Below are 21,601 nucleotides of genomic sequence, written 5' to 3' on the forward strand. Positions count from 1 at the left end.
TTTGCATCTTAGAAGTAGTCTGGAAGCATCATGGCCTATGTAGTGTAAGGCTAAAGGCAGTTCAGAGCAGCAATGACCAAAAGGAAATAAATCATATTTAGTCATCTTTACTAATAAAGGACAAATACTTGTTATTCTAACCTAGAGGCCCAGTGCACGAATTCGTGCACGGGTGGGGTCCCTCGGCCTGGCTGGCAATCGGGGCTGATCAGGGCTGGCCGGCCAGCTGGCCAGGGAAGGGCCCGCGGGAGGTTGGCTGAGGGAGCGCGTGTCATAGCGATCAGTTGACCGGTTGTAACGGTCGCTTAGGCTTTTATATATATAGAGATAATGTCTTTTGATTAAACTTTCAGCACATGAAATCTTACAGTATGTTTATCGGCTGAAGTCTATGTTTTAAGAACATGAGCTCCCACATTCTTATAAAAACTTAAATACATTTTTGTTATTCATGGCCATTAGTGGTTTTACTGACATAAAAACTTACACAGCCCAGTATTATCTCTTTACTTTGCCTATAGAGAAATTTGGAATTAAATTTACCATTCAATTTTATAATCTGTTAGTGTTGAGATAGCTCTTTCTCCCACAAATTTTTTATTTTTAAAAATTTTTATTTTTATTGCCTGTTTTACATGTGTTTGACAATTGTAAGCCACTTCAAATGTGTTTTGGAAGTTTTAATACAAATCATAATGAAAATGATGAACCCTGACTAAAGCATAAACAGATGTCTAGTCAATGTGCTAACCAACCTCCTCCAACATACATCAGTCCTAGAAGACAACACAAAGCCCTCTGGTCATGATTTCTAATGTAGAAGTATTCATATGGATTTCGGATTGCTGGAAACTAATGTGTGCACACTCACTCTCTCCCACCTGTTGCAAAACTTACATGAAATTCATTAGTTACTTTCCCTAAATGCATTCAAACAGATGAACAAGATATTGAAGACCACCTTGTTTCTCACTTTTAAAAAGAAATATTTACAAGGACTTAAAGGCTCCTACATAAATAGTTACTGAAATACAGAACAAATTGAGAGGATGCAGGTCAAACACAGCTGAGCTCACATGAGACAAGTCTTGACTGCAAAGTTGTTTTCTTAGCCTGTGGGTTTCTGCAGGACGTGATAAGGTTTGCTGAGCACCATAGTAATCTTTTAAGACACTAATCAAACACAGGGTCCTATATTTTAAAAATCCCAGAAGTGGTTTTAGGACAACAGAAGCACCTCAGCCACTAAAGTAAGATTCTATTATAAATAAAGTTACTTGCACAGCAAATCCTTTAACAGTTCAGCATCCAATAAATAGAAAATATGCTTTAAAATGTACTGCTATCCCCAATTATTCCACTGGATCCTTTAACTATAGTTAAACTACATAAAAAATAATTAGTTGTCATGAAACTTTTAATTACATGATATGCTTATTATGAAAGAGCACTGGTGTGAGCCAAGCATGATGAACTTGGACTGGCACACAGTAGGTACTTCTATTACTCTAGGGGGGTTCCTTTTCTGTAGTGTCTAAGAAAGGGACAAGTTTCAATAAAACTTTACAGCCTGGCATAATAACGATGAGCAACATATTCAGTTCTCCTGAAATAGATTCCAGAAAGAGATGACCAGAGTTAAAGACATACTGAAATACAAAGGTCTAAAGTTGCCACATTCACCCGATAAACTAAAAGAGCCCTTACTAACCTAGATTAAACATGTCAACAAATACTAAAGTGCATATACATGTCAACAAATACTAAAGTAATACTGAAGTGCATATGGTCAGATTTATATTTATATAACCACTTTTAATATTTACATATGGTACTAACCCCCCCCCCCAAATGATTAGTCTTATGAGAGCATAATTAAAAAGCATGTTCCTCATTGCTTTTTACAATTAAATACAGGCTTTTCTATGGAAGTAAATAGAATATTAGGATAATATATTTTTCCTAATGTCTAAAATTAAGCATCTAATTTCTAAAAAGAAGTAAAAGGCCTCAGCCATAGGACCACATATTAGTTATTTATACTGCTTTAAGAAAACTAAAATTAATAAATTAGCTTGAATAAATTAAGAGTGCATATTCAGAACAGAATTGTAGCTTTTGGTCAGCAACATGTGAACCATGTTTTAGCGCAACAGAAGCACCTCAGCCACTAAAATAAGATTCTCTTATAAGTAATTTTTCTTTGCAAAAGGCAAAAATCTGCCAAGATTAAAACTGGTTGTTGTTTTTTAAATATATACAGTACATTATGTTTTCTTCCCCCCCCCCAAGTTCATTTAGTATTTATTTTGGTGGTATTTAAAGTGCATTGCCAGCTAAAAGACAAGCTTCCTAATTTAAAAAAATAGATGTCACAGAAAGTTTCTCTTGCTTTAGAGTCTTCCTCATACCTATTAGCAGCATTTTCTTTTTGTTTTCACACAATTAGTATAAGAGATTACTGCAATGACATTATGACTTTGACATAAAGCATGCTGTCTGTCAGGGTGATAGCCGCTGTAAGGAATCGCTTTCTTCTGCTGCTGGAGTCAATTTAAGTGTTGGCAGTTTCCGAGGAGGAAGTTGAGGGCTTTGGCGAAGATTGTCATCCATCTGTGGAAAGCACAAAAGGTACATCTGACTAATGGCTGTGGCACCCCTTATGTGGACTGCGGCTCCCCATCCAAACTATAGCCTAGAAGAGTACAGAACCATATGTCTCTAACACTGCCAGAAAACCTTTTTCTTGCAAATAATCTCTCAAGAATTCTAAATGTCATACCTCAAATACCAGCTGAATCAGTATATGTAAAAAGCAATATAGCTCATCCTTGATGCCTTCACAATATTATAGTAAATCCACAAAATGAATCTTCTGTTGAACTCAACCATAGCATGACTTGGTTTAAAAGGTCTTCTAACAGTAAAAGCAATACTTCCGTTATTAAGCTCCACAGTTTACAGTTTGTACACATACAATACCTCATTTGTTTTTCCCAACATCATTGTGAAGGAAAAAACAGATACAATCACTCCCTATTTTACAGATTAGCAAAATAAAGCTCAGAATGGTTAAGGAATTTGCATTCAGTTGCAAAGCTAATATCAGAGCTGACATTTGAACATAAGTCTTCTAGAGAAACAAATTAATATGGAGCACATTGAAAACATGTCCAAGGGTTTCAGACTTACCCTTAGGAGTACATTCGCATCCCTGGAAACACTAGGAGAGGCGTTATTTAGAACTGAGTCAGATCTTAGAAAACTACCTTTAACCAGAGCACCCTGCAAACAGGACTCAAGACTCCAGTGCTGGTGCTGAGCTCACTGTCAGTTTCACTTCAAAAAGACAGCTGCCATCAAAGATTTAAAGCCAACAGAATATAGCATCTTTTAACCCACTTAATATGCATGTTTTTTAGAGTTTTGAACACAACTTCCTCTTATCTTCTCAAGATGCTCTTATAAAGCAGAGTGCAAATGTTTCAGCAGAGGTACATAGGACTTGCAGGACAGGAAAGAGAATAAAAGATTAACTTTTAATTTGCCAATGAAAATAGTATCTCCAGTAAATTCTTTGAATCAACTGTGTAAAGATGTCTTCTTTTCCTTGCCAAAGCTAAGTTCCTGAAACATAACTCTTAAAAAAACAACAACAAAAAAACACTCTAGATTTTCTGTCCAAACAGCGAGCAATAGTAGCCATTAGGATTTGTTGCTCTAATGCAGCAGTTCTCAACCTGGGGGTCGAACGACGCTTTCACAGGGGTCACCTAAGACCATCGGAAAACACATATATAATTACATATCGTTTTTGTGATTAATCACTATGCTTTAATTATGTTCAATTTGTAACAATGAAATTGAGGGTCACCACAACATGAGGAACTGTATTAAAGGGTCGCGGCATTAGGAGGTTGAGAACCACTGCTAATAACTTGTAGCAAACAGTGAAGCAAACTGAACAGCAGGTATGAAGGGGGGGGCAGTGCTGAAATAGGGTCAAAAAACTTCCATATATTGATGATGATCCAAGATGAAGTGTACATGAATTTGCCGCATATAGACAATGGAAACTATACTGGACAGCTTTCACTTAGCAGATAATAGTTTCAGAAATCTTTCCATTATCCATACTTAACAGAATATATTTCCTCTCATGAGAGTTACTGGTTTGGACAAAGAATTAAAACAAACTAGGCTTTTACTTAGCTTACCCAAACTTTAGTAATGAACTCTTACAATTTTACTGCTGTTTTACTCACTTCTCAAGTTCTAACAACACATAAAATACAATAAAAAGAAACAGAACTGTCATTCCAGAGAGTGGTACTTATAAACCTAGTAGTACTAGTAATGGATACATAATCTCATCCATGAGTTAGATGGCTGACTAACTAACTGCAAAGCCCATGCTGGATTCTGATTTCTAGGGTTCAAACAACCTCTCTAACTCTTGTCACCTGAATGACCTTGGGCAGGTGACATAAGCTACTCTTGAAGCTTTAGTATCTTCATCTGTAAAATGGGGATAATAAAGGACTTGTACGCATAGATTAAATGAGATAACTCTTATAAAGCTAATACAATATAGTGCCTCTTACTGCTAGCCAGTGTTATTAGAGTATACTGTCCCATTAGTTTTTGAAAGAATTAAGTATTGTTTAAGAATAAAAGCTAGCTTACCAGATACTTTCAGGGGAGGGGAGGAGAAATGCATAACTCTCTTGTAATTTCCCAATTAGAATCACCCTTGAAATTTTCATTGTTGGCTCTCTTGCCTACCCAGTTCCTCAGTATCTCTCTCACCAAATGAATACCCCAAAATGGCAAAATATCCACACTGATTAAAAAAAAAAATTGTGCACCACATTTAGAACAGAGAAGGACAGGAAGGAGAAAATATAAAGCAGTCCATGTGGAAGAAAGAACAAGACATCATAATACAATTAACAAGAAAGGATAAGCACAGATGCTTCCAATCTCAAGAAATGTTAACTTTTAGAGACAAGCAAGCAAGAAGTATTTTTGTCTTTTTTTTTTAAGCCAGGCTTTTGGTCTTCTAATTTGAAAAATACTAATTGTGTGGTAAACGTAAACCAAAAATCATTATCAGATCTTTCCCCAAAGATATCAGGCCACTTTTGACTTCAAAATACTATATTATACTCTACAACTTTAGTAAATGTATATTTAAACAGCTTTCTGAAAAAAATTAGCTCTTTTTAAAGGTAAAGTTAATTCATAACCTAAATTACAATATTAACTACAGAAAGAGAAATACTAAATTACTACTTTAAAAAATGATTGAAGTAAACTTGACCTTTTCAATCAAGTTGGATTCCTTATTTACAAGCTGTGTGAGTTTCTGCAGATTTGCATCTACTGTTTCTTGTCCAGCAGGAGAGATGCCTAAGAAGCCAGGGACAGAAATCAGAAAGATAGGAAAATGTGAAAGCCTTTAAAACTGTTTACATTAAAAGAATTTTGAGTCTATCCACCCTCCCAACTGGCCCACCCTCCAAAAAAAGGCAAAGAGAAAAACCATTCTGCATTGAAAAGCAAACTTAAGTGGGAAAGCAATACTCCAAAACCAAACCCTAAACAAAAGGACTAAAGTTGTCCACAGAGTAGACAAAGTAACAAAGTTGGCCAAGTGGGTTGCAGCTAGCCGAAGTAATTAGTAAAAAAACACAGCACTCCTCATTTCCTTCTCAAATTTAAGTAGTGCCTTTCCCCCAACCATTCCAAATATGTCTTTAGTTACAACTATTTGGATAGCTTTCTAAGGCAGTGACTCCAAACAGGTATCCATCCACCTGACATCCAAAGTATTTGGAGGGACTTAAAAAAAGAATACGGATTCCTGGGATTTATCCTTAAGAAACTCTAATTTGGCAAATCTGGTAGAGGACCCAAGCTTTTGTATTTGTCCTGTAGTCAGGTCTGCCAACCACTGCTTCAAAGTAACAAAGTTGCCTGGCCGGCTGTGGCTCAGTGGTTGAGCGTTGACCTATGAATCAGGAGGTCACGATTTCATTCCCAGTCAGGACATATGCCCGGATTACAGGCTTGATCCCCAGTGTGGGGCGTGCAAGAGGCAGCTGATCAATGATTCTCTCATCATTGATGTTTCTCTTTCTCTCTCTCCCGCTCCCTCTCCCTTCCTCTCTGAAATCAATAAAAAAATATACATTTTTTTAAAAGGACAATTTCTGCCAAGTCTTCCAATACAAATTTGGTATCCCATCACTTAAGCATAAGGCCTTACACTCCTAACAAATCATTTTCTAAATGACAGGTGCCTCTGTTTACTGTACATAATTAGTTTTCAAGTAGTAGAATTATAGGGGTGTACCTCACCAAAATCAATCTGCTACTGATTTCTGTTCATGCATGAAAATGCTAGAAGCAACATTTAAAGTAATTGCCCATTTGCATTAGGAAAAATGCTATCTAGAAACACCTCAATAAATATCTGTAGTTTAAACTTTTTGAAGAAAATGACCCACTTCAAAGGGGCAATATTTAAAGAAGAACAAAAAGCAAGAAATGTATAAAATCCAAAAGAATAGAAAAAAAAGCAAATATTCATTCCTCTATTTAAATAAGAACTAACATATGGGAATAAAAATAAAGTTGGAGAAATGCAACTTTTTGAAGCGCTATATATAAACCAGCTTTTAAAGACAATATACAAACTTCTTTAATAAGTAATGAATCTTGCTTATGTGTCCTTAGGAAAATTTGCAAATCCTCTTTACAAACAAAGATTAGCTGAAGAGAAGCCACCTTACCTCCAAGACTAAGCCTAAAGTAAGTGTTGAGGATGTCATCACAAAAGCGACACAGGTTGGAGAGCTGTTTCAAATGTTCTTGTAACTGAACTTTAGGGAAGCGTACTTTATAAAGAGGTGCGAGAAAACCAAACACATAGGCATCCAAGGTAGAAGGCCTAAAAGTAAATTCAGGATTTTTTTAAATCACATAAGAAAATATTAACTTGGGATTCTAAAAAATTTTTTTCTCAAATACAGTATACAATTTAGTGTTTTAAAAAGTTTACTATCCATTATAACTTAAAATAATGATGCAAGTAGAATTTTACTCAGTTGTTTTTTAATACTGTAACCATTTATTTAGAAGAAAATCGGTTGCAAATTAAGATGCATTTTTACTCACGTGTATTATATAGTAACTGGAGACAGGATGGAAATAGTCTTAGATGTTTTCAATATACATATGCAGTATATAAGTCAATGTCAGATTACCACCAACAGAAAGTTTCCCCATAGTAAAAATCCATTAAATGTTTTTAAAGTGAAAAACTCACTTTGGGGGGAGAGGGAAGACAAGAGGACTTGCTTTAAATAATTGCTCATTGAATATATGCACACAAAACATCAGAATGATTTTTAAGGGAATGCACTCACGTATCTCCAAAGAAAAACTGAGATGTTCCCAATCTGTTTGACAGAAGATTTAGGCACTCCTTGGCATCTCTGTATATCTAATAAGGATGACATTACATCTCAGGAGGACAGATACTCCAGAACTCCTTTTTAGGTAGGTATCTATGGATTAGCTCATCTCTGCATCTCTCTTGTCCCTCCTCAGGAGGGCCCTCGCTCTGACAGTAATCTCGACCGTACCTGTGCTTCCACTTCTCGGAGGTGGTAGAGGGGAGGCTCTCCTCTGGTCAGGAGAATCCTAGTCAGTGCTCCCTTAGACATTCTTCCAGGAAGGATCAAACTCAAGGGAAAGGGAATTCGTGAAGCAAACCATGGCTTTGTCACAGTGAAGTAATTGTCACTTTCAACCCAGAATGTGTGAAGCTGCAAAAGAAGAGAAAAAATACTACAATGATGTTCTTTAATGAAAAGGTCACTCTATTGATGTGCAAATTTTTCATGAACATCTTTGTAAAAAATGACTTCATACAAATTTTCTAGGTAGAAAGACTCAAGGATTAAACAAGATTTTAAATGTGAGTTTTGTTGGTTACTGTATCCCAGGCACCCAGACCAGGCCTATCACATAGAAGGTGCTCAATAAATATTTGCTGAATGAATGGAATATATTTCACCCAATTCTATATATGGAACAATAAACTCCACCTCCCAAAAAGAATTTTTATTTCCAAAATGACATTATTTTTCACTTTATTGTTTTGCATACTAGTTGAATGTCTAACAGATCCAGTTTCACAGGAACATGAAAGAATCAAGATTAATATATAAGTGAAATTTCCTCTCTTAAGCCCTTTTCATTATTTTTCTTCTAAACAGACTAAGTGCATTTTTGGTAGATCATTAAAATACTGTAATATTCACCAATGCTCACCACTGCAGGAAGAAGCTTCTCTTCAAGGAGAGCAATGTAAGCCAGGGTATCTGCCCCTTGTCTTGCGGAGAGTTCATAATCAGCATTATATTTCTATTAAAAAGTATAAAGTAAACAAAACAGCTCAGAAGTCAAGAGCATCCCCAAAGAGTGAAGCTAAATAAACTAGGATTCCTATTTATTCTTCCACAAAAATGGCAAACACGATATTAAAAGGGGAAAAAGAAATACAAATTTAGTAACAAATGCTGTTTAACGCAAATGTACAGTATCATGCACACAGTAAAGTCAATAACTTACGATTTTTTATTCACTACTACTATTTCAGTAATTATTAATGACCAATTTCGTACAAAATTATTAAAAGAAGCTATTATTATTTTTGTTAACAGTAAGGATAAAGTTCTAACTGGTTACATTTTTCTCCAGTGAAAAAATAAAGAAAAACTTCCAATTTAGAAAAATTCTAAATTTTGTTGCTGCGAAATTTCTTTAAGAGGAAAAAAAAAGTGGCCCTGGTTTGTGTGGCTAGTTGTCCCATATACCAAAAAGTGGCGAGTTCAATTCCCAGTCAGGGACCATACCCAGGTTGCCAGGTTAGGGGTTCAATCCCTGATAGGGGTGAATGTGGAAGGCAGCCGATCAAAGTTTCTCTCTCACATTGTTGTTTCTTTCTCTTTCTCTCTCTTCCCTCCTCTACCTCTAAAAAAAATAAAATAAAAAATCACTAGAAAAAATTTAAAGTATTGGCAAAATCAGTGGTAACTTTTGCATTGATATGTCTTAACATATTTATACATTTTGAATACATTATAAAAATCTTTACATATTCAAATATCTTGAATACAGTATTGCATGAAACATTTAACTACAACTATCAGTTAAGTGGTTTTTAAAAACTAAAATAAAGTTGCTAGTTGGTGGGATTCCAGATGTCATACCTAGCACAAAATGTGTAGCAAGTATGTAACTAAATTAACAATCATGTCAATAAGTGTAATAGCAAAGATGGCTAAATTGAATCTGCTTATATCTAAACTCCTATAAAATCTAAGCAAAGTGCATAAAAAATATAAGTGGACTATACCTCACTTTATAATTTCCAAAATCACATTATAACGCATGACTTGAAAGTTTTTTTTATATTAAACTCCAGGTATCCTCAGGTGTCTACTAACTTGGCAAAAAAGAATTTTTTAAAAATCTGCAAACCTTACGATGTGTTGTGTGTGTTTTTTTAAGCAACATGCAGGGATCAACAATCTACTTCTTCAAAAAGAACCACCCACCTGTTTTCTTAAAAAGTTCAGTATTTTTGCTGGTTGAGAAACAATCTTGTCTTCAGTGGTCAAAATTGGTACATCTCCTATAATCAAAACAACAGTCTACATACAAGGAAACATTTTGATCTCCTCTTAAGATATTCCAGTACTCTAAACGCTATACCAATTGCACATTTGAAGGGGGAATGGGTAAGCTCATCTTCGTTTTTTGCAATTTCACAAAGAGCACTTGGAGAGAACATTTTCATTTCTCATAATTTCCACTGATTTGGCTTGCACTTTGAAGTAGTATTCAGAATGATCAAATCATAAGCAAAACACAGCCAAGGTCATGGTAAAAAAAACAACCACCAAAAAACAAAAAAACAAAACTAAAATCCCAAGGTACTCCATGGCTGTATGATTCAGAGCTTTATGGTGGTGGTGGGGGGGGGGCCTTAAAGAAGGTAGAAGGGGTGTTAAAAGTTGACACTGTACCTCTTGAACCTCTCCAGGTGTTATCTATGACACTGACTTTCAAGGGTGCGCCAGAAAATTTGGCGTAAGCCTGAAACAGAGTTTGCAATAAAACCTTTTAGACTGAGCACGCAATGCACATCTGCAGAGCTGCTTTACTTCACAGCCGGTTCCGAAGACCGAACCTCTCGACGAGGGGGCGCGGCCCTTCTCCCATCTCTAGCCCCGGGAGCGCGCGCGCCGCTACCCGGCTCTCGGGAACCTTGTTCTTTCGATGTCCTTCCGTTCTTCTGGGTGAAGCCAGGGCTCGAGGGAAGCCTGGGTCCCGCCCGAGTGCCTGCTGGTGGCCGGAGGGAAGTCCAGGTCCCCTGGTGCTGGAGGGAAGCCCGGGTGCCAGCTGCCTGCCGCCCCTGGCCCGAGCAGCGGGCTCACCATGACCACCAAGGACTCGCTGTGGACCGACGGGAGCCCCCAGCCCCCTCCCCAGCAACTGAGCTCCAAGGGGGCCGCCATCTTGCCGGGGCCAACCTCTGCTATCCCGGAAGTACTTCTGCTGCCCGATTTCCGGCAGGTGAAAGTGAGGGGCGGGGCTCGGGAGGGAAAGGGTCCCTTTGGGCTCTGGGAGGTACGCAAAGGACCGCAGGTGGGTACAAAGCACGGTTAGGACCAGCATGGCCTAGGTGTTAGGAGTCCTGGGCCTTAACTCAGACCCATCAGTCATTCTGTAAATATTTATTGGCTGCCTAATGTGCCCCAAACCCTTAAACCTTACTATTTTGAGCCTAAACTAACCTGTTTGTAAAATAGGTAAAACAGCTTATTCACAAGATTGTTGTGTTTAAAATTATGACAGGGGGAAACATATTTGGCACACAGTAGGCACTTAATATTTGCTCAACCCCTTCACCCACTTATTTGGCCTCTGCCTCTTTCCACACTCAATCTCGATGTCATCCTCATCTTAACTTGCTCCACCCTCCTTGAAAGGAACCCTGTTCCTGAAATTTGTCAGGTGAATTCTGCCTTCTTTCAGGATGAATTATGTTTGTTCCCTGCCATTGCTCCCTCAAAAAATGAGCTTGTCACTTTCCCAGGGATGATTTTACAAAATTAGGAACTTCTAGGTTCCTGCAGCCCCTTGTACGTATTTCAATTGTAGCTTCTATCCCTAGATACAGACCTTTTGCTTTTCACTTCAGGAAGCTCTTTGAAGATGGGGCAAGGCTGACTTCATACTAGCAGAAGTGAGACCTGTGCATTCGCATAAGGCCCTGTGCTTAAAGGGACCCAACTTCCTTAATGTTCCACTGTTATCATGATATTCTTAATAATTTTTGAAAAAGTGACCCCACATTTTTATTTTCAACGGGGCCCTGCAAATCACATAGCCAGTTGTGTCTGTGAGCCTAATGGGCATGAACTAAATGTTTCTGGAACATCAACTAACAATTTCTCAGAAAACTTTTAGAAAGAGAAGATAGGTCTTGAGAATGCCATGATCCTAACATGCTTATGGGATCCTGGAGTTAGGACTTGTGTTCTATGTCTTTTTTTCTAGAAAGCACAGTAGTCTTTTTGGAATACCCTCCAAGTCATTCTTCTCAGTTTTCTTCCTTACCTCTGCCCAGCTGAGATAGATGGGTCCCCTTATACAATTGAGAGCTCAAAACAAATCTCTGAAATATTACATAAAGTTACAATTCAGCAAATAATTGTAGGCACTCCCTTACTGTTTACATATCCATCTAAACATATCTATCTAAAGTTTTTTTGTCATGTTTCAAAGGCAAGAGTTATCAGAAATAGAAAGGAAAAGGTATGTCAAAGGTGGAAATCCATTAGTAATATGGTGTAATTGGGAGATAGTTAGTATATGTATTATTAAAACTAAGTATCAAAACATTTATTGTGCAACTACTGTGTCCAAGACACTGTAAGGTTCTGGGAGAATATGGAGATAAACAAGTCATGAATTCTATCCTCAGGAGTTTATAGTCTACAAAGGAGATATACAACTAGGTGTAACAAGTCATATTATCATGAGTAAAGTTAGAGATATAAATAAAATTTTATGGAAGCACAAAGCACGAATGAAGCCTCCACTGTGAGACTAGTGGAGACGCTCTCTTCAGTTTTCAGTGAACAGAAGGCAATCCAACTTTCAGATTCAAATAATGGGACTTCCCTGTGTTAAAGGTCAAAATTCCAAGCCATAAAGTTCAGAATTCATATATTACAATCAGGCATTTTAAATATCATACACAGAGAATGTGGCTTCCTTGAGTCTTGTCTGTAGGATAGAGGGGGGTGGAAGTGGATGCACATTCCTAGTGGATACATAATTCCTCAGTTCAGCCTTCTCCCTTACTGCTGCTGTTACACATGTCAACTGCATTTGTTTTAAAGAAAAATTAAATTCCTTCTCTTAGCATTGAATTAAGACAGAGAATAGCATGCTGTTGCATCTAATGAGAGAATCCTTCTCACAGGTTTATTTGTGCTTGTTTAATAGCAGTCGTTTATTGCTGCAATTTCTTTTGAAAATCTGTATTCGCTAGATTGAAGTTAAAACCAAAGTGCTGCTGATTTCACAACCAGGTTGAACATTGTTCCAGAGAACCACACAGAAAGCTGAAACCTTCAGGAATTATGCCTGGTATGGGTAGTTGGCCCCTGTGTCTTTTTCTGGCTGCTAAAGAGTATTGTTCAGAGTTCATCAAAATCATGTCAGATTTCTGCCAGGAAGCATACTATCTGCAAAACATTCATGTATGAGTGGGATGACCTGAATCACAGCTTTTTAATGAGTATTCCAGACAATGTTTTCCCTGCAAAAGAACTATTATTTTTCAAGAGATGGACAATAAAAAATGACTTCATGTAGTCGTAGTCATCTAAACCCAGGAGACCTGACCTTGGCTTCTATTCCTACCCTTGATGTATTTCTTAACTTGGGAGCCATGGTGCAGGTTCTTCTAGAATCTGTTTATCTGGGTGATTAAGCATCTGTGAAATGGTGCAATAGGCAAAGATGAAAGGTTTGTGACAGTGCTCATGTAGTATGATCCCTTGTGGGGAAGTTGAACTAGAGAGCCTTGAATGGCCCTTTCAACTCTAAACTTCTATAATTCAGTTCTATGTTTAGATATAGAATCCTTGGGAAGGAAAAAAACAAACACTGAGTGCAAGTCAGGACAGCTGGTTTCCTGGCTGAGTCTCCAATTAGCTATATGAATTTATGCCAATCATTTTACCTTTAGTCCTCAACTTATTCACTTAGAAAGCAAAGGTGTGGGGTTTTTGTTTTGTTTTTTTAGCTCTGAAATACTATCCGTTTATGTGTAATGAACATTTAATAATAGATTATATTCATGGAGCAATTTCTATATACCAGAAATTGGTTGAGGTATCCAAAATAACTCATTGGATCTTTATAATGACTCCATGTGGTAGGTACTATTACGTTCCTGTATTTCCAGGAAAGGAATTAAGGCATAAAGATGTTAATGAACTTGTCAAGGTCACTTAGCTAATAGGTGTAAAATCAGGATTTGAACCCAGCCAGTCTGGGTTTATACTCTTCACCACTATGTCATACTGCCTATAGACTTCTACGTAATTCATTAAAAATCCTAGTTTCACTCAAACTGGAGTTATCAGTGCCATACTATTGCTATTATTACTTGTTTTAGTAGTATTAAGTCACTAAACAAGTTCACTAAACAGCTTCTGTATTTGCAGCACACTGTAGGCCAATGGTTGGCAAACTGTAGCTCGCGAGCCGCAGTTTGCCGACCACTGCTGTAGGCTATCAGGGAATAAAAACGCATGTTCATAGTTGACAAAACAAGGCCTACGTATTTGAGGTAACTGTAGATGATTGGGAGGTACCGTTTTGTCAAGCAGATCACAAGTCTGGTGTGGATTTAGACAAAGGCTTTCACATGCTGCAATGCTTGGCAAAAGCCTAGCAGACAAATTAGGACATTAGCTGACCTTGGAGGGTACATTGGATTTAGAGCATGGACTACGCTGCAGGAGCAAGGCATAGAGATGGAATGACTATGGGAAAGAATCTGAAGATAAGTAAATGGATGCTGAATTCAATAAAAATTTGGAGAATGATTAGAAAAACTGTTGATTGATTAACCTGAGAACCAGAGGTGGTGAGAGTGAAAGGCCTGGGGATATACAGTTTCGAGAAGGTAAAAAAGAAGAGTAAACATGCAAATACAATATTAATGGATTCACATTTTCATAGATGAAAGATGGAATGCTATTGTTGCATAGACGATATGAACCCATAAATTGTATTAAATTAAGCAAAATGTTGTGATAAATGAAGTGAAGAAATGCTGCTGCATAGCATTAGAAGAAAGTTACCTGGCACCCTTGCACTGAGCATTTTTCATTGACTAGGTTGTTACAAATCAAACGGCAAGGGATCTCATAGCTACTCCCCATTCCAGGAAAAAAGAAAAAAACTGCAAAGAATAACTGAAGAAATTGGTATTAGGAATAGGGACCCCTATGGTAAGATCATGAGAAATGTGACACAGATAAAGGAAGGAAAGATAATGGACAGGAACAGAAGATCCAAAATAAAGTTTTTGCAGGAGATGACAGGGTAAATCTACATACACTGAAGGTAAAATTGGCTACTTGTGAACAAAAGCCTTAAGATGCCAGAGAGAACAGGATGGGGTCCTAGAAATTACCCTACAAGTTAAAAGGCTGAGATCAGTAGCTTGAACAGTGGAGCTGGCATTGAAAACGAGAGACATGCTTTCTCTCTGACACGGGAGGAAGTTTCAAGGGGAGCATGGGATGCTGAGTTAGCTCAAGTCAGTTACCTTCAAATTTCCCCGTTACATTAGGAAAAAATGTAAAAAGCCTGAGAGAAAGAGATTTGGGCTTTGAAAGAGAGAGAATAATTTAGAAAATGTGCCAGGGAGTTAGTAAAAAATGAGTGGAAGAATTGCTGACAGTGGCAAAGGTTAAATTTAAATTGGTATGAAGGAGATAAATCAAGTGAGAACCATAGGCACGCTAATAATTAGGTCCCTTTCAAACAGATATTCTTTAAATATTTATTCAACCTTTTTAAAAAAATGAAAATGAAGTTAGCTAGAGAATGTAACAGGATCAATTTACATTTTGCCAATTCTGTCTGTTACAAGTTCTATGTGGTGACCTGGGCTTAGTATCCCTTAAAGTTGGGTCCTGAGAATGATGTAGGGAAGAGGGAGGAAACAGTCCTAGGAATTACCTTAGGAATTGGCAGAAGATGGAATCTATAACTTCAGCAATGGGGCTCAGCCATCTGTAAGTCTACCTAAGGCAGCACAGTTGTGTGGAATCTCCCTATGGTACTGTGCTGTCCAGAAGTTTAAGTGGGGAAACAGGTTCATTTATTCATTTGCTATCAATTTAACAGGCAGTGATATAGATTAAAAGTGATTCGTTTTGCTCCTCTAGCATAGTAAGCCTGTTGTCTGTATTTTGTATTAAAAAGAATTACATGAAACAAAAAAAAATCTTCTGATACGATCAATTTATGTAAAAACAGGAATATTATATTTTAAAAGTGAGGATGGTAAAGGGTCCTAAATGGAAATAAGTTTTCTATACTTCTTTCAAAGTGATAAAACATCATATACCAGTAGACTGTCATAAGTTATATGTGTATATTGTAATACCTAGAGAAACCATTAAGAAAACTATACAAAGTGACATAATCAAAAACACTAAATGAATCAAAATAGATTTCTAAGAAATGTTCAAATAACCCACATGAAAGAGAGAGAGAGAAAAAGGAATAATTAAATGACTAGCAGGGATAGGACAGAAAACAATCAAATGACAGACTTAAACCCTACAAAAATCACTAATTTCTCCAAATGTAAATGGTCTAAATACATCAATTAAAAGACAGATTGGCAGAGTGAATGAAAAACAAACATATGCTGTCTACAAGAAACCTCAAACATAATGACATAGACGGGTTAAAGATAAAAGGATGGAAAAGCTATACCATGCAAATAATGATCAGGAAAGAAAAGTAGGAGTTGGTATATTAATGTCAGATGAAGTAGACTTCAGAGCAAAGAAAACAAATGCTGGAGACAAGAGGGTATCATATAACAATAAATGACCCACCAAGAAGTCATTGCAATCCTAAATGTGTGAACTAAATAACAGTGCTTCAAAGTACATGAAGCAAAAACTGATAGAAGTGAAAGAATAAATAGAAAAATTATGGTTACAATTATTCCCCACTCTCAGCAATTGATAGAATTACTATACATAAAATAGGCAAAGCTCTAGATAAGTTAAACAACAGGATCCAATTGACATTTATCGAATGTTATATCCAACAACAGCAGAACCACATTCTAACAGGGTAGTTCATATACTGAGTCATAAAGCAAACCACAACAAAAATTTTTAATAAAATCATACAAAATATATTATTTGACCATACTAGAATCAAGCTAGAAATAAGTAACAGAAAGACAACAATAAACTTTCAAACACTTGAAAATTCAACATCATACTCCTAAATAATCAATGGATCAAAGACAAAGTCTCAAAGGAAAAAATACATACAATTAAATAACAAAAAAACAAATTCTATTAAGAGAATGAAAACATAAGCCACAGACTGGAAAAAATATTTGCAAAACACATATGTATTAAAGGACTTGTATCTAAACATATACAAAGAACTCTTAAGGCCCCACAAGGAAATAAACAACCAAATTTAAAACTGGGAAAAAAGATGTGAATAGACACCTCATCCAAGAGGATCTACAGATGGACTCAATATCATTTGTCACTAGGGAATTGCAAATTAAAGCAACAATGAGATATCACTATACACCTGTTAGAATGACTAAAATGGAAAAAGAAAAAAAACTGACAATGGCAACTGATTTACAAGGGTGTGGAGCAACAGAAATCTCGTTCACTGCTGACATGAATACAAAACTGCAAGACAGTTTGGCAGTTTCTCCTGAAGCTAAACATTGTCTTACCATATGTTGTAAGTTGAATTGTTCCCCTCCTCCTAAAAAAAGGTATTCTGAAGTGTTAACCCCTAGTACCTGTGATGTGACCTTGTTTGGAAATAGGATTTTGCAGATGCAATCAAGTTACAATGAGATCATACTGAATTAGAATGGGCCCAAATCCAATTACTGTTGTCATAAGGAGAAGGAGACAGAGAGACACAGACACATACAGAGAGAAGGTAGCCATGTAAAGATGGAGGCAGAGCCCAGCCAGCATAGCTCAGTGGTTGAGCGTTGACCTATGAACCAGGAGGTAACGGTTTCAATTCCCAGTCAAGGGCAGATGCTGGGTTGCAGGCTTGATCCTGTGTGGCACCTGGAGGAGGCAGCCAATCAATGATTCTCTCTCATCATTGATGTTTCTCTCTCTCTCTCTCTCTCTCCCTTCCTCTCTGAAATCAATAACAATATATTCTTTAAAAGAAGAGGGAGGCAGAACTTGGAGTGATTCACCAACAAGCCAAGCAATACCAAGGAATGTGACAACCACCAGGAGCGAAGAGCCTTATTGTGCTGAGCACATGAGTACAAGAGATATCCAGAAACTTCAATGAGATGGCAATTAAAAATGTGTTATACAACTGTAAGCATACTTTTGCCCATGCCTATATATCCAAATATATTACATACTAGAGGCCTGGTGCATGAGATTCATGCACTTGGGGGGTAGGGGGGATCCCTCAGCCCAGCGTGAGCCCTCTTGCAGTCTGGGAGCCCTCGGGGGCAGTGGAGCAACAGCCCTCTGGGGCAGTTGGACATCTTTAGCACTGCCGCCACCGCAGCTGTGCTTGCCAGCCATGAGCCGTGAGCCCAGCTTCTGACTGAGCGGCACTCCCCCTGTGGGAGCTCCTGCATTGAGTGTCTGCCCCTGGTGGTCAGTGTATGTTGTAGCGACCCATCATTCCGCCGTTCAGTCTATTTGCATATTACCCTTTTATTATATAGGATATTCAATTCAGTGGAGGAAATACACTCTCTCTCTCTCTCTCTCCCTTCCTCTCTGAAATCAATAACAATATATTCTTTAAAAGAAGAGGGAGGCAGAACTTGGAGTGATTCACCAACAAGCCAAGCAATACCAAGGAATGTGACAACCACCAGGAGCGAAGAGCCTTATTGTGCTGAGCACATGAGTACAAGAGATATCCAGAAACTTCAATGAGATGGCAATTAAAAATGTGGAGCTTTGTATTTAGGACATCTTTTCATTAGCAGGGCCCTGAGATTTAAATGTTTTCCCAGAAGTGCTGCTGAGTGATATTCAGCTGACCACTGAGTGATGTGCAGCTGACCACATGGCTCTCCACAATTGGTAATGATGAATAAGATGTACAGCTGGGATTAAGGAGCTCTCCAGGACACATTTTAGCACTAGATAAACTCCTGGGATTAAGTCTACCTTGGGAATCATCCATATGATATACAACTAATCCAGCATTCTCTATTTTGGCTAAGGACACATTTCAGAGTTTTCTTAAAGAAAAAGAAATGCTATGTTTGAATGTATATACAGAGGTGAGCAAAAGTAGGTGTACAGTGTGAGTACACCAGTTTATTCTTGTATTATTATTTATTAATTATTATATTATTTATTTTTATACAACTGTAAGCATACTTTTGCCCATGCCTATATATCCAAATATATTACATACTAGAGGCCTGGTGCATGAGATTCATGCACTTGGGGGGTAGGGGGGATCCCTCAGCCCAGCGTGAGCCCTCTTGCAGTCTGGGAGCCCTCGGGGGCAGTGGAGCAACAGCCCTCTGGGGCAGTTGGACATCTTTAGCACTGCCACCACCGCAGCTGTGCTTGCCAGCCATGAGCCGTGAGCCCAGCTTCTGACTGAGCGGCACTCCCCCTGTGGGAGCTCCTGCATTGAGTGTCTGCCCCTGGTGGTCAGTGTATGTTGTAGCGACCCATCATTCCGCCGTTCAGTCTATTTGCATATTACCCTTTTATTATATAGGATATTCAATTCAGTGGAGGAAATACAAATGAATTTATATGTATACTAGAGGCCCAGTGCACGAAATTCATGCACTCGGGGGGGGGGTCCCTCAGCCTGGCCTGCACCCTCTTGCAGTCCAGGAACCCTTGGGGGATATCTGACTGACTGTGGGCCTAAGCCGACAGACATCCTTAGTGCTGTCGCGGAGGCAGGAGAGGCTCCCACCACCGCTGCTGCGCTCGCCAGCCATGAACCCAGCTTCTGGCTGAGCAGCACTCCCCCTGTGGAAGCGCACTGACCACCAGGGGGGAGCTCCTGCATTGAGTGTCTGCCCCCGGTGGTCAGTGAGCATCATAGCTACTGGTCAAACAGTTGAATGGTTACTTAGGCTTTTAAATATATAGATATTTATAATGTACATATACACATTATGTTATATATAATTACACTTTATTACATAATATTTTATATACTTATATCTCATAATTATACTATACAGGTTAATAGGCTACCAGTAATAATGGAGAACAAATAAGCACTGCTTTGTGAACTCCTGCCATTTGGATAAATGGGTTCATTATTGAGGAATTCTTCACTTTATACATAAGTTGTTTTATTTTTTAAAATTAAGATCTGTGTGTTTAGTTTATTTTTTAATATATATTTTATTGATTTCAGAGCAGAAGGGAAAGGGAGAGAGAGAAATAAACATCAATGAAGAGAAAGAATCATTGATTGGCTGCTTCCTGCACACGCCCTACTGGAGATGGAGCCTGCAACCCGGGCATGTGCCCTTGACTGAAATCAAACCCGGGACCCTTCAGTGCACAGGCCGACTCTCTATCCACTGAGCCAAACCAGGTAGGACTATACATAAATTGTTTTAAATAGCAAACTCCCCTAGCATTTAGAAATTACATATATATAATTCTATCTATACACAATTATATCAGCTGTGTAAGATGACACATATCTGCTCTGAAACCCCACTTTATTCCTATTGAAATGTCAACCATTACATCAATGCTTTAAATGTCATCTTAGCAGACTAAAAGGCATTAGTGTGTATTTTGAGCAATGGAAGTGATTTAGAAAGATGAAAGAGTCCAAAGAGTTTGAAATGGTTTCACAGGACAGTTATACATCTAGATTACTCACAGCTCTTAAAATCTTCTGCTACCCATAGTCATCAAGGTGTTGAAGCAACATTAGAATCAAGCCAAAGGTATATTGAATAGATATATAAGAGAATATGTGTTGACTACTTGGTGAAATGTCTCTGTATGTGAATACTTGTGAATTACTATTAATTTTGTATTACTGTATCTACTCACACCATATGGTAGCCCACACATAAATGTGCCTCTGGTTTTCTATTTCAAATGCAGAACTAAGTCTTATATCCCCACAGCCCTCAGCAAACACATGATAGATGCTCATAGTTGAAGGAGTTCCCTTAAAGGGGAGGGAAGGACACAAAACATGTTCAACTATTTAAAAAACAGAACTTGTATTGCCTATTCAGTTTGCAGTGTCTGACTCATCCATTGCTTCTCATCACAATGTCTACCACTCCCTATAGTGGTTTCCACTGACGTCTGTTCTATCTTTCCATTGCATCTTCTCCCCCACTTTTGGAATCTTCCTTCTTTTGCTGATCCCTGTCTCCAAAAGGTATATCCATCCCTTTGCTTCCCAATACTTCTGTTTCTGTCACCATAGCCTTCCATTTCACACCTCTGATTTCCATCATAAGTATGGGACAATAAGACTATTACATCAATAAACACCATTTCCCCCTCTTTATTGGAGTAGATAATTAAGTGACCTTGAACTTGCATTCAAGACTAATTAAATACTGAAAACCAACAGGATAAAGGAGCATGAGTAAGGCAAGTCCAGAGGGGATTCCCTTGGGTATATTGTCCACTGTGGAACAGTGACTCAGCATAGCCGGAGTGGTGCTCCAAGAACATGTATGTGTGTTCAGGGTGGGTGGGGGAAGGCTTACAAGGCAGATATTGTTGTAGAAGCTTCTTCAGGCAAAAGAAATATTCCCAGAGGATCTCCATTTTGAAAATTTTATTTTTGCTGATCTTTTTATGTGTAGATGTATTCATTATGTACATGGACCTGTTTTTAAAACAGTATCTTTTTACACTTATTTTTCTTTAAGATAATTTGAATCTTTAGCACAATATTAAACTATTACTCTATAAATCAAGGTCATATTTGCACTGAATAAATTAGCTTAATTCAAGTGTCACATTGACTAGGAATATTAAGTACATGAGCACATGCTCCTAGTGCTTGGAGCACCCAAGGAATTGCTAGGTAATCTTTGGATGTAATGGCATAAACATCCTCTTCAGAGGAAGGAAGATGTTGTTTCTTGACTTTCCTTGAATTACAGAGTAAATTCCTCATTGGTTGGAATCTGGAGAATGTGTTCCTCATAACCACCAATGATTATTCGAAACATGAAGAATGAAGATCT

General features: G+C 37.9%; 1 protein-coding gene across 2 annotated transcripts; it reads right to left on the bottom strand.

Moving 5' to 3' along the window:
* Nucleotides 1–295: 295 nt before the first annotated feature.
* Nucleotides 296–10,617, bottom strand: MTX3 (metaxin 3). Of its 2 annotated transcripts, XM_006775471.2 has the most exons (9): nucleotides 10,515–10,617; nucleotides 10,104–10,173; nucleotides 9,633–9,709; nucleotides 8,344–8,436; nucleotides 7,653–7,835; nucleotides 7,434–7,510; nucleotides 6,798–6,955; nucleotides 5,324–5,412; nucleotides 296–2,613 (listed from the first exon to the last, which is right to left on the bottom strand). In XM_006775471.2, the coding sequence occupies exons 1-9, from the start codon at nucleotides 10,593–10,595 to the stop codon at nucleotides 2,503–2,505; spliced, it is 939 nt and encodes a 312-aa protein (XP_006775534.1). In that variant the 5' UTR covers nucleotides 10,596–10,617; the 3' UTR covers nucleotides 296–2,502. The 2 variants fall into 2 exon arrangements, with proteins under 2 accessions (XP_006775534.1, XP_006775535.1); XM_006775472.2 differs by lacking the exon at nucleotides 5,324–5,412 and having other exon boundaries at nucleotides 2,542–2,613.
* Nucleotides 10,618–21,601: the final 10,984 nt, after the last annotated feature.

The sequence above is a fragment of the Myotis davidii genome, unplaced genomic scaffold (assembly GCF_000327345.1).
Source record: "Myotis davidii unplaced genomic scaffold, ASM32734v1 scaffold44, whole genome shotgun sequence".
NCBI classification, from domain to species: Eukaryota; Metazoa; Chordata; class Mammalia; order Chiroptera; family Vespertilionidae; genus Myotis; species Myotis davidii.